Source organism: Ostrinia nubilalis, chromosome 30, assembly GCF_963855985.1.
Source record: "Ostrinia nubilalis chromosome 30, ilOstNubi1.1, whole genome shotgun sequence".
Classification (NCBI taxonomy): domain Eukaryota; kingdom Metazoa; phylum Arthropoda; class Insecta; order Lepidoptera; family Crambidae; genus Ostrinia; species Ostrinia nubilalis.
The window spans coordinates 5,286,642-5,300,566 of NC_087117.1; the positions used below are offsets into that span (position 1 = coordinate 5,286,642).

Sequence of the window (13,925 nt, forward strand, 5' to 3'; positions counted from 1 at the left end):
CTCTGTGTTGCGAGGACTGATCTACCTTTCATCAATTTTCTATTACAAAAAACCTATACAGTCCACTTTCAAATCAAATTCCCTGAACCAGCGTAATAAACGCAATTGTCAGTGCGACATACGCACACCTACTAAATTGTAAAAGTGAAAGTTTGTGATTGATGTAATTCATTCACACAAAAATTACTGACCAGATTTTGATGAAACTTTCCAAACCTCGAGCCAAAGTTAGTACTTACAGTCAGCCTCAAAATAGTTCGTGTGACACCACTTTATTCCAATGTAACAAAGACGTCTTGTGAACTTTTTGGCTTACTTTGGGTTCGTTCGTTCGTTTCAGCCGAATGACGTCCACTGCTGGACAAATGCCTCCCCCAAGGATTTCCACAAAGACCGGTCCTACGCCGCTCGCATCCAGGCACCTCCTGCGACCCTCACCAGATCGTCGGTCCACCTAGTGGGAGGTCTGCCAACGCTACGTCTTCCGGCTCGTGGTCGCCATTCAAGAACTTTCCTGCCCCAACGGCCATCAGCTCTACGAGCTATGTGCCCCGCCCACTGCCACTTATCACTCTGGTTCTCCTACGGATCTCCTCATTTCTGATTCGATCACGCAGGGAAACTCCGAGCATAGCACGCTCCATCGCCCTTTGGGTGACCTTGAGCCTTCTTATGAGGCCCATAGCATACTTATTATTATTCTGTGACCATAGTAAGCGACCACTATGGGCCTCATACTCATAAGAAGTTACTTTGTGTGTCAGTGTATAAAATGTACCTGTCTGTCTTTAAGTAGGTGGGCATCATTAACCCTCGTGACGATTTTTTATCTTCATGCCTTTTTAATTACCAACACTCATTATCTACTGATTGTGCCAGCTATTAGTTCAAAGACCTATTTTATTTCATCACAGACTGAATTATCTTCATAAATCAATATAAAAATTATTTATTTAGTAGAATTAGAATCAAATATTTTAACTGCCGATCCGCAGGAGAACCAAAGTAACCGACATAGCTCGCAGAATTGCTAAAATCAAGTGGCAGTGGGCGGGGCACATAGCTCGTAGAGACGATGGCCGTTGGGGCAGGAAAGTTCTCGAGTGGCGACCACGGGCTGGAAGACGTAGCGTGGGCAGGCCTCCTACTAGGTGGACCGACGATCTGGTGAAGGTCGCGGGAAGAGCCTGGATGCGGGCAGCGCAGGACCGTTCATTGTGGAAAACCTTGGGGGAGGCCTTTGTCCAGCAGTGGACGTCATTTGGCTGAAAACGAATTTTAACTGCCGATTCGCGGTTTCAGGGGGCGTCAAAATCTAAATACATGGGCCCCCAGCCTACTTAATACGGCGCCCCTGTAATACATATTGTGCATTTTAGTATTAGTAATTTAATCAAGCATTTGGGTTAGTGGTTCGCCTACCTACAGCTCTATTCCAGAGGTCGCAGTTTCGATCCCCACGCACAAACAATCATTTGTTTGCATAAAAACATCTGTGTGTTTTTATAAGTCGAGTGTTTTCTAACATAAATGTATACCTAATATTAGAAGCTTATCTGTATTTATAATATTATCGATCGCTTGTACACTACCACTAGGTTTTGATTCGCATGCCCGCTGTGATCTAATATAGATTTTTTTTATAACTGGTTGACTAAAAAATCACCTAAACATTATCTTATCATAACAAGTAATCGTCGTTATCTGACTGTAAGACGTAATCTTCTTAAAGTGGCGTCACCAGATCGTCGGTCCACTGAGTGGGAGGCCTGCCTGCCTACACGTCTTCCGTTCCCTGAACGACGCGACACGTGCGTGACGAAGATAAAACGACAGCGCACGGCTAGCGCAGGACCGTTTATTGTGGAAATCCTTGGGGGACACTTTGTCCAGCAGTGGACGTTTTTTCGTTGAATGAACGAACATAACAACCATATTATTATAACATTGTTTGAGATTTAGTTCAGAAATAAACTCAGTTTCAAGAAAAAAGTGGTAATCCCACCAAAAACATTCTGTAAAAAACTAGCCAAGTCTCGATGGAGCTGCTTGTTTATCTCTAAAAAGTAATGAAATCTAGACAAAGTCGTGCCAAGTCTATGGTTCCTTACTGCGAGTTCTTTATTATTATAGTTAATGTTGTTTGACTTGGCCGTTGAAGGGTGACAAAACCAGGTGCTCCATGACACCATTGCACCAATCTGTCGCCAGAACCGCTACCCATTGACGATGGAAAATTGCCACTTGGAAAACGTTGATTCAACAATAACCAGTCAATTGTAGGTTTAATAAAGCTGCGTATTTCAATATTACTTATGTATGATTATCTTAATAAAGATTGTTCAACGGCCAAGTCACACAACATTAACTATAATAATAAAGAACTCGCAGTAAGGAACCATAGACTTGGCACGACTTTGTCTAGATTTCATTACTTTTTAGAGATAAACAAGCAGCTCCATCGAGACTTGGCTAGTTTTTTACAGAATGTTTTTGGTGGGATTTCACTTATTTTTGTAGAAAGTGGCAAAATTATTTAACGTCGTCGTTTTATCGATTTTTTTTACGATATTAAACACAAATAAACTCAACGACCTTTAAAATGGACAACGAATGAGAATTGTTTTAATAACATAACCTTAGCGAACCTTACAATATAATAAACGAAATCAACGAAATGCAAATTACACAACATTCAACTTAATCGACACGGGGGGCTCTAGAAAGGAAAAAATCTGGACACCGCTTGCTAGTGCTAGCGCCATCTAGCGGTGAGCGATACAGGCGAACACCACGGTGCCCGAGTAGTATTGATTATGAATGTGGTGTTACTCCAGATCTTCGATTTTCCTAGTTTTTATAGTTTTCCCTTTATGTGGCCATTAAACCCTAACTCTGTACCAAATTTCAGCTCTCTGAGTTTATGGGAAGTACTAGTTCTATTTTGATGATCATCAGTGAGTGAGTGTCGTAAATGCGAAACTTTGCTTTCGCTTAACTTCGGAACTAAATGACCTACAGACTTGAAATTTTGGATTTTAAGTATGTGATTATAGCTTACTAGATGACGAAAATTTCTGCGTTCTGGTCTTATCCAGAGGTTCTCAAATAGGGGCCTGAAAATGCGGCGAAATGGTTCCAGTAAAGATGGTACGGCAGTGTTTGCTTCGCGCTCGACTTGGCGGGGGCACTGCCGTGCCCCCAGATAATCTCACGTGCACGTAACACGCAAATCGAAGTCCTTGGACTTACTGTTAGTTATCACACAAAAGAAGTTAAGAGAAAAAGTATAAAGTCTAACAACTAATAAAAACAAAGAAAAACATAGGCCTAATTTACACTACATCGAGTTGAAATGCAGTTTAATGAATGAAGTCTTTAAAATTATATACGATACTTATTTAAATATTAATCTGAAGAAATTTCTTATTTCGTAACAGATTCTAGAGTCGCTAGTTCGATTCTCCCCGATCGCTGTAAGCTAGGTAATTGAAATAACTTATTAACTAATTAACTATTAACTAAGTTAATGTTCCCTAAATCCCTAATGTACCTATTTAACGTTCCAATGTCAAAACGTCCGTACATCGACGCGTAATTTTTGGGTAGGAATTTGGACTGCGAAAAATCTAAATCTACGCGAAATTCGCGAGGTAAAACAATACATAGTACTTAAATATTCGTTATTTTAATACAACAACTAAGTATTTACCATTATAAAACTTGCTTAAATATGCCTATATTTAATATCAGAACCTACGAAGCTCCTGCCTGCTCTCTGTCCCTACATTTTAAATCGAGACTACTAACTCTGCCCCTACTGTGTTACTTACCTACATCACAACCTGGGTGACGAAAGCAAGCATTCAGTGTTATGCCGTTATTAACCCAAGCAATACCTATATCAGGCATGATATAGCAGAGCACCGTTAAATAATCACAAAATGAAGTGCGTGTCTTTGGTGTTTTGTTTTACCGCGCTGCTATTGGCCATCTCAATCGCTGACGTCAGAGGAGGTAAATTATCATTTTCTGTAATAAATACTTCAAAGAAAATTTTCTTATTGTGTTCAAACTTCAGTGATTCTGATCGATAGCGAGTCGCTTTACGGAGAAAAGTGGAACTACGAATTAGCCCGCCTACGCGAGGTTACCTAAAATCTAAAATGTGAAAAATGACAAAGAACTTTGTTGAATGTTATTAATATTAAGTGATACTTAGTAGCCTTATTGATTCTAGATTTTTTATTTACTATGATAAACGTTTTCCTTCCATTAAAAATTCCCATAAAATCTATCACTAGGTACTAATACTAATCATGAAGAATTTACTGTTTTTCCACAATTGAAAATGTTTCAGGAAAACGCATAATGTTCCTTGTTTGTGTGGCTTGCGTTTAGCAACGGTAGCGATTTTTGATCTAAGTCCTGGCATTTAAAAAATCCCCCATAAAAATCCAAAAATCATGAAAAAATGACTCAGTTTTTCCCGTATTTAAAATGTTTCGGGAAAACTTAATCAATTTCCCTCTTCGTAAATTGCTGAGACTTGTGCTTTGCTTATTTTTATTTATTTAAGTTTGGTTTTCAGTTTGTCCTGTTGTTATAAATAATATTAATTTTAATTTTGTAACTAGCTCAGTTAGGTTAGGTACATAATAAAACGTGTAACTGTCGAATGTTTTAAGTGCTTCGTTAGTGCATCGTATTATGTAATGAGTTACTTATTGCTATATTTTTACAGATGTTCAGGTAAATTATGTTCTTTTAATACTGTATAATAATTAGCAAACCTTGAAATATTGAATTCGTTGTGAGGAAGTGCATAGTGTAGGTACCTAATTACATTGGATTCCTCGCTAGATATTCCTAATTTATTGATAAAAACAATTTTTAAAATAATATTATGTAACTTTAACTACCTTTAAAAAATACCTCACTATAGGATGCCCTTTTGGTGCCTGATGTAAGTAGGTACCTACCGTCTACACCCTTCTGATTAGTTTTAGTTGTAATTATTTTGTAAAGATGTACAATTGCATCAAATAAATAATTTTCTTTCTTTCATAACTTACACCAATTATGAATAAAAATTAGATTTAAACTCATATGCATGTCATGGTCAACTCTAGCATCATAATAGCATTCAAAAACTGCAAGCAAAAGTGAGATAAAATAAAATTACCGTATCGTGCTCGATGCTGTTAGATAAAATTGTATTAACTTCAAGTATAATTATGCGCATTTTGTTTATCTACATCATCATCATCATCATTTCAGCCACAGGACGTCCACTGCTGAACATAGGCCTCCCCCAATGACTTCCACATCGCACGGTTGGTAGCGGCCTGCATCCAGCGCCTTCCCATTATCTACATGATTAGAAGTTATTTTTGGTAACCGGTGAACGCCCGCGCTGTTCCTACACAATTTTATTTTGAACAACTTTCTCCTCAGAATTATACAATTATTTATTTGTAGCAATTCTTTTCTCTCGAAACCTGTGTTAATTTGAATTTACAGAGTGCAAACTCTCCCTACAAGATGACTTCAAAAAACCCGCTCCGGTCTACATCAAAGATGGCGTCTTTTTGGCGCCAAACCCCGCGGGCGACATACGTTTGCGGAAATCGGAAACTCTGGCCGTGGCCTGCCCGGGGAACAAGAGGCGGGTAGTCCTTGGGAATTTAACGACTAGTCTGGATGTGGTGGTGAGAAAATAATACATTGTTCTACAAAACTCCTAGACAATGGGTGCGTTTGGTGGAAAATAGAAATTGTATGCGCTCAGAAGCAAAATGGCGATTGCTATGAGCTATGGCAACTGCCGAAAACTTTCGGCTGTTTTCGGCGAGAGGAAACTAGGTACAACTTACAGGGCACCATCCTAGACTGCATCCCACTTAACATCAGGTGCGATTATGGTCAAATACCTGCCTTGTTATGCATTAAAAAAAAAACTTCAGTATTGACGATTAATTTTTTTAGCAGCTGACAGAGATTACCGATTAGCGATCGCCATTTTGCTTAAAATTTATATTTTCCGCCAAACGCCACCCAATGAATAGATAATCAACGGACGGCCGTTTTTTACCCGACTGCGCCAGAAGAAGGGTTATTTTTCAATTATAATTGACATACTTTTTTGGCTCTCAAATTCGATTAAAATTGTATTTATAGAGATAATTTATTACCGTTCTATTCTAAATAAATAAAATAAAATAAACTGATTCCTATTCAGTTTGCAACGTTGAAACCGATCTGGAAGGGAATTTTTTTTAGAGAAGGCGTACCATGGAATTATGAGTAATTATGTGTTTGTACCATTCCAGGAAGCCTCTTGTGTATCGAACACCACTTTCCGAGTGGGCCAGTGGCTGGGACCCTTCAAATCCATCACCTGCAACGTGCAGCCGTGGTTCAGCAGTCAGGAAGTGAAAGGGGGGTGCGGGAGAGGAAATCAATTGCACAGGTAATCCGGCTCGAAGGACCATATATTTTTTTTTTATGTTAGACAGATACTTAAGGGCTAGTTACAAATAATAGAGTTCCATGAGATTAAGTACAACCCAATCGAGTTATCGCGCACCTGGCAGCCGTGACGTCACATCGACACTAGTACTGATGGATCGAACGCGGGGAGGTGTGCGGGTAAGTGGGAGGAGAGTCGCATTCCAGCGAGGTGCGCAGTAACTCGATCGGGTTGTAAGTACGTGCTTATTCTTCACAAGGGCGGGATCCAACGATTGTAGATTTTGAGTTGACCAAGGCGGATACGAGACGAAATTGTTCGGCATCCAATGGAAATACTTGGACAGAACTCCTCTTTGCGATTGTGAAAGTACGATATGCCTGCAAATTGCCAGTGTGGCGTGCGCGCGTTACTTATGCTTATGCCTACAAACTTTGTGCCAGTGTGGGGAGTGTAGGCCAATTCCTCCATTTGCCTCTAGTAAATTGAAGAGGGTCGTGCTCCTGCAGTGCAGAATAAAGGACACACTTATCAACCCGGAAAGGGATCAACACCGTATCGCCTTTCTCTGAGCTGTCAACTGTTTAAGTTCGGTACGGATGTCTCCCTGGCATCCAGGAACCGCCCGCTCCCTGGTCGTTCAACGACCTCGACCAACGTCGACTCACCCGGTGGGCTAGTACCGCGCCGAGGGCGGGACAGTGGTGCCAGGTAGAAGCCTCAGGTCAGTCCGTCGCCAAAGCGACGCCTCAACCACCGACTGGCAGTAGCCAGCCGAGAAGAAGCATGGGCCATGAGCACCAGCTCGACACCCGAACCGGCTAAAAGGTCGAAGACCAGATAGTAGTAGGTGCGGATGTGTGCGTTGCAGACGTTGCAGTGTGGAGTTTCATACAAAGAATACTGACCGCCTCAGTGGCGGATTTACAGTTTTGCCGCCCGTAGGCTAGGGTGAGGTTGGATCTTTATTTAACTTTTATCTTCTGAAATCAAGTAAAAGTCATCTGAAATCTGCCGCCCCTAGGCCGCGGCCTATACGGCCTATTGACAGATCCAGGAATGCCGCCTCGATTTGATACGGTTACGATCCGTTTCCGGGTTGATAAGTGTGCGTGCTTAATTGATCTGATGATGATTAAGCATTTTGTACGTTCCAGAGTGGGCTACCAAATCGAGAGCGTGTTCTTCTCTGTGTACGAGGCCTGTTTCGACCCGTCTCTGGTGAGGACGGTGTACGTGCGACACGAGCTCACGCCTGCCAGCGTGTTCTTCCAAAAAGGCCAGCAGAGACCTCAATTTACCGGTTAGTAAAAAGTATACTATAATGTAGCTTTAGTCACGTGCAAAAATATTAAATTCATTTTAATAAAACTGGGAAAGTTTAAATTACCTATTTAATTATTAACACTTCTAATATTATGTAACCTTAATTTTTACTAAATGTATAGACGCTGAAAACACTGAACTTACGGATTTTCAATTATTTTATTCTGTAACCTATTTATTGGTACCGTTTGATAGAGCTTATATGAGGCACTGTAACCAGCTTTTCGATGTCTAGTTTAGAAATATCAAGTGATATCAATTTATCGTTTCCACCCTGTGTAGAAAAATCTGCATTGAGTGGTTAGAAATTTTTGCTGCATGTCAAGCACTTACTTCATTTCAGTGGTAAACACATTCGCTCACCGGTAGACACTGTAGACACTTAAGTATTCCGTGTGGCGCCCAACGTGTTGTTATTGGGTGGACGTCCAACGCTGTGTTTTCCGTTACGCGGCCTCCACTCCAGAACATTGCTGCCCCATCGGCCGTCAGTTCTGCGTACTATGAGCCCTGCCCATTGCCACTTCAGCCTGCTAATCATCAGGCTATGTCAGCGACTTTAGTTCGTTTACGGATCTCATTCCTTCTCAAGTGCTCGTGCTCTTTCAAAGAAAGCTTACAGAATGAATATCTGTCTTCCAGAGGGGACTCTCTTCGGCAAAGTCAGGATGTCGAAGTTGTACTCGATGAAGAACCAGAAGGAACGGGTCCAGGAGCTTGTGGGTGACGTCGCTGACCAGTACATCACTAAGAAGGAGGTTTGTTAATAACGAGATATACAGACGAGCGACAGTACATCGGCGACTTCTTGTGACTTAAGTCGGCGACATTCGGCGATAATCGCCGACGACAGATGCTAATTAGACGACCGTTGCCGACGCATCGCGAATATCGCTGATGGTCGCCGACAGTAGCCGATACATCGCGATTCTCGAAGACGGGCAGTCACTAACATGTAGTCTGAGTGTCAACATGTCATGACAGCGAAAGGTGCGAGTCGGATAGACTGTCACCGACAGTTGCTGACCGTCGCCTACGATTATTTATCGCAAGCAATCGCAGACAAAATGTCACTCGTCTGTGAGCTCTCTAATTATGTGAAGCTGAAAGCTTATAAAAATAATTTATTTTTGCAAGTAGGCTTTTAAAAAGCACTTTTATACGTCCCAGAAGTCCCAGTATTAACCCTACCACTGCTTCGGGATAATAAATGGACCAGTGCTAAGAAGAAGCAGCGCAAGAAACTCAGTCACTAGAAAGCCGCTCACGGCTATCAGCATAATATAGTCAGTCCGATAAACATTTCCCCTTGATTCCAGTTCCTAAGCCGAGGCCACCTCGCAGCGCGAGCAGACTTCTCCCTGCGCGCGTGTCAAGTGGCCACCTTCCACTACGTCAACACGGCGCCGCAGTGGCAACGCGGCAACGCGGGCGACTGGGCCGCTTTGGAAGAGGTAAGGTGATGGCTACCTATAGTCTGGTCTGTGAGCATGTAGAATTTTGTCCAATGACCCCAAGCTACCCATCCTTATCGCTCTATAGCGATAAGGATGGGTAGCTTGGGGTTATTGAACAAAATTCTACGTGCTCACAGACCAGAGCCCCGATTACGGTAATTTTTAACGTCTCCGATCCAGATGCGCTTCATCGATTCTGCGATACGATTGGTCAAAACAACTGACGTAGCTGTTTTGATCGTTACGCCGACCAATCGTATCGCAGAATCGATGAAGCGCGTCTGGATTGGAAACGTTAAAAATTACCGTAATAGGGGCTCTGGCTTTATCATAGGCGACTGGGCCGCTTTGGAAGAGGTGAGGTGATGGCTACCTATAGTCTGGTCTGTGAGCACGTATAATTTTGTCCAATGACCCCAAGCTACCCATCCTTATCGCTGGCGCGTAACTATGTTTCTGTCGCGCTCGCACACTCACTGCGGACGCCCGTCGCACAGTCGCGACAGCAATATAATTACGCGCGAGCGATAAGGATGGGTAGCTTGGGGTTATTGGACAAAATTGTACGGAATTTTTTGTATGGTTGAAAGGGGGCGCGTCTCAAATAAGTTTAAGTCTCAAATATTATAAGGCAACGTGGCATCGCGGGGGACTGGGCCGCTTTGGAAGAGGTGAGGCACTTTACTTCTTCTTCTTCTTCCTCGGTCCCTCACTGATGAGGAACGCGACCACAGATAGTGTTCCTCCACTTTACTTTATTTACGTCGCTTATTTTAAGTCGCTGACACAGCCCGACGGATTAGCAAGCTGAAGTGGCAATGAGCCGGGCCCACAGCGTTGGACGTCCACCCACAAGGTGGACCGACGACCTCATAAAGAATGTGTCTATCATCATTTCAGCCACAGGACGTCCACTGCTGAACATAATGATTTCCACATCGCCCGGTTGGTAGGCGCCTGCATCCAGCGCCTTCCTTTATGAGGTCGTCGGTCCACCTTGTGGGTGGATGTTCCACGCTACGTTTTCCAGTACGTGGCTTCCACAGAATTCTATTATGTGCCCTGCCCATTGCCACTTCAGCTTGCTAATCCGTCGGGCTATGACAGCGACCTTAATTCGTTCACGGATCTTCTCATTTCCGATCCTAAGACTGAAATGATGATGAAACTTTCTTCCTCCAGGCTCTTAAGCGCCGCATCAGCGCTCTAGGCAGACCAGTGACGGTGTACACGGGAACCCATGGCGTCATGAGCTTCGGGCCCCACAAGGAGCTGTATTTGACCGCAGACACCAATAACAATGGGATTGTGCCTGTCCCTTTGTATCTTTATAAGGTAAGGTAATATCTCCCCGAACTTACGCCCGTATTCACAAACATTACTATGAGGTCTCACAGTGCGCGTGGACGCACATGGTGACACACGAACCAATCACAGAGCTCTATTCAACGCTGTGCGTTCGATTTGCTGCTTCACTTAAGCAAGCATCGTTTGTAAATACGGGCGTGAGGGTCTATTCCATTTCGATCACCTGGATTAGATCACCCAGGTGATTATAGGCGACACTTTGGTGTCCTTTGATCACCCATGGATAAGAAGTCCACTTTGATCATGATGATTAGACCCCGGTGATCTCATGCGTGATCGAATCAGAAATGAGGAGATCCGCAGGAGAACCAAAGTAACCGACATAGCTCGCAGAATTGCTAAAATCAAGTGGCAGTGGGCGGGGCACATAGCTCGTAGAGACGATGGCCGTTGGGGCAGGAAAGTTCTCGAGTGGCGACCACGGGCTGGAAGACGTAGCGTGGGCAGGCCTCCTACTAGGTGGACCGACGATCTGGTAAAGGTCGCGGGAAGAGCCTGGATGCGGGCAGCGCAGGACCGTTCATTGTGGAAAACCTTGGGGGAGGCCTTTGTCCAGCAGTGGACGTCATTTGGCTGAAACGAACGAACGAACGAACGATCTCATGCATGGGTGATCAAAGGATAAAAGAGGCGCTGTGATCGCCTGGGTGATCTCACCCAGATAGACCAGGTGGATTAGATAATCCCACCTGGATTCAATCATCAAAGTGGAATACATCAATTTAATTTTAATGTTATTTGACTATTATTTAATTTATCGTTTTAATTATTTGACAATTTTACATATTGAAATTGATATTATAAATTATCTGTATTGTATAACTTGTTGGCGCGTTGGACTTTCTGTAAGCCTTCAAGCAGATTATAAATAAATAAATAAATCAATAGACCAAACTTAGAAAATACGCAATGCTCGACGGATCAAATTGACCTGTTTTTCCCGTAACGGAGAAGCTCTTTGTCTGTATCTCACCTGATGGAAAGAGATGATCAGGGCGAAGGTGGAAGCGAGCTTCAGCCGTAATCTTCAACTACAGAACTGGCTATCTTAGCTACAACTGCCGAAACACAACAATGCCGTTAACATTGTCGTTAAGGTGACTTCGGTAACCAGCTTAGCGGACTTAGAACAAACCAACCTAAGTAGATCTCAATCGATTTATAAACCGCCGAGGCAATGTCCCAACAAAATTAGGAATTACTTTTTTTCAATTTGCGTCGAATCTGGAGTTATTTTCCCCAAGATTTTCCAAAATTAACTTTACCCTCCACTTCTTTCCAGCTGGTCTTCGACCCTCTCACCAGAAAGGCCGTGGTCTTCGTATCCATCAACTCTCCCTTCTACAACTCTACCATCACCGACCAGCTGACCTTCTGCGAGGATGTGTGCGAGAGGAAAGAATACTCCTGGCTGACCTGGAGAGACGATGGCACCACCAGCTTCTGCTGTAACTACAAAGACGCGAAACTGTTTCATCTACCGAAGTTGCCCGTGTCTGGACTTTTTTATTGAATTGGCAGATGCCAAGGCTTCTATGTAAACTATAGATCGCTAAAAGAAAGTTGAGGCGAACTACGTGTTCTCATGTAATAATTGAGTACAGAATAACAAATTAAACGTCATCATGTTCAAATATGAAATAACTAGCTACCTTGCTCTGGCAAATGTCTACAAGCGAGAAAAAAGCATTTGTTAATCCGACTACGCAAGACGTGCTTAGTCAGCGTATACAATACAAATCTTTGATGCAATGGCCTCAACTGTAATTATTGCGCGACCAATACTACGAGTAGTATATTCTTGCAACTCACGAAGGCGAGTGAGCTTTACTTGTGTGTGTAACTACGTGTACATGCACATAACGATAGTGTAAAGTCTATCAAAACTTGAAAAACGAACAGTAGCGAGTCACCACACATGTAAAACTCACTTGCCTTCGTGAATCGCTCAGGTGAATCGCAACAACTACCTACCTATAATACAGGGTGTTAGGTAAATGGGTATATGAGCCGACACTAGCCCATGTTAACATGGTCATTTAAATGGTATGGTGAAGTCAGAAATTTGATATCATCATTTTATTGTTTTTTAATTTTCATACAAAATAAATTTTATAAAATCCGATTTGTATGAAAATTAAAATAATTAAAATGAAGATATCAATTTTCAGACTTCATCATACCATTTATATGACCATGTTAACATGGGCTAGTGTCGGCTCATATACCCATTTACCTAACATCCTGTATAGAAGCATTTTTAGATAAATAAGATCATCAATGATGGTTAACTCGGCTATAATGACCTGACAATAAGTTATAGAACTATTTTAGAATAGCAACTATTGTCAATCGATTGAAAAAGGCCAATTAAAAATATTGCCCGTAAGGGGTTAAAATATTGTCCAGCAGTGGACGTCATTTGGCTGAAACGAACGAACGAAAGGGGCTAATCTTCCAAACTTTTTACGTATTATACAGGGTGTCCCTTTATCCGGATCAAACAAAAAAGATTGATTCTACTGCTCAAATGCAACAACTCTACTTTTTGTGTAAGAAATTTTGTGAAGTAAGTTTTTATCGATTCTAACAGAATCAACTTTCTATATTGCGTATGTTGAGGATTAAACTCGGCTATAACAACAAAGGCTCATAAAGGTAGCAGAAAGGCGCTGGATGAATGCTACCAAGCTACCAACCTGGCGATGTGGAAATCATTGGAGGAGGCCTATGTTCAGCAGTGGAGTGCTGGACGTCCTGTGGCTGAAATGATGATGATGATAACAACAAAAACTTGATGTGAACTTTTTATTCAAAGCAGCAACCTGAAGATTTGCTGTTAATTTTAAGATCTCAAGTATTTCTTGTCGTAAGTTATTTATTGTGTTAGTGATAATTTTAGAGAATATCATGTATCTAAGTAAGATTTTTATTTATTTATGAATAAAATTATATAATATTATGCGAAATATTCTAGTTTTATTATCTTCAGTTTTATTATCTTCTATTCTATAAAATAATATAACAAACAATATGACTATATCGTTTTTTTTTGTTCTTTACGAAAATCGATTACGTTACCTACTGATTCTGAGTGGCTTCTAAAAGTTTGGCAACACTTTGCAATGTCACCCTGTATCTATACTAATATTATAAATGCGAAAGTAACTCTGTCGGTCTGTCCGTCTGTCTGCCTGTCACGCTTTCACGCCTAAACCACTGAAGCGATTTTGATGAAATTTGGCATAGAGATAGTTGTCCTGGGAAAGGACATACCTAGGATAGTTTTTATCCCGGTTTTT

General features: G+C 41.9%; 1 protein-coding gene across 1 annotated transcript; it reads left to right on the forward strand.

The window, feature by feature from the left end:
• Positions 1-3,881: 3,881 nt before the first annotated feature.
• LOC135086188 (uncharacterized) lies at positions 3,882-12,591 on the forward strand. Its single transcript, XM_063980990.1, has 8 exons — positions 3,882-4,017; positions 5,524-5,711; positions 6,333-6,472; positions 7,630-7,775; positions 8,441-8,556; positions 9,118-9,252; positions 10,438-10,590; positions 11,906-12,591. The coding sequence occupies exons 1-8, from the start codon at positions 3,945-3,947 to the stop codon at positions 12,134-12,136; spliced, it is 1,182 nt and encodes a 393-aa protein (XP_063837060.1). The 5' UTR covers positions 3,882-3,944; the 3' UTR covers positions 12,137-12,591.
• The last annotated feature ends 1,334 nt before the right edge of the window (positions 12,592-13,925 follow it).

What these genes read in the sequence shown, in the direction of transcription:
- LOC135086188 (XM_063980990.1), top strand. Translation starts at nt 3,945, where the DNA reads ATGAAGTGCGTGTCTTTGGTGTTTTGTTTTACCGCGCTGCTATTGGCC. An exon ending in CGACTAGTCTGGATGTGGTG is followed by an intron (nt 5,712 to 6,332) that starts GTGAGAAAATAA and finishes GTACCATTCCAG; the next exon opens with GAAGCCTCTTGTGTATCGAA. An exon ending in TCCCTTTGTATCTTTATAAG is followed by an intron (nt 10,591 to 11,905) that starts GTAAGGTAATAT and finishes ACTTCTTTCCAG; the next exon opens with CTGGTCTTCGACCCTCTCAC.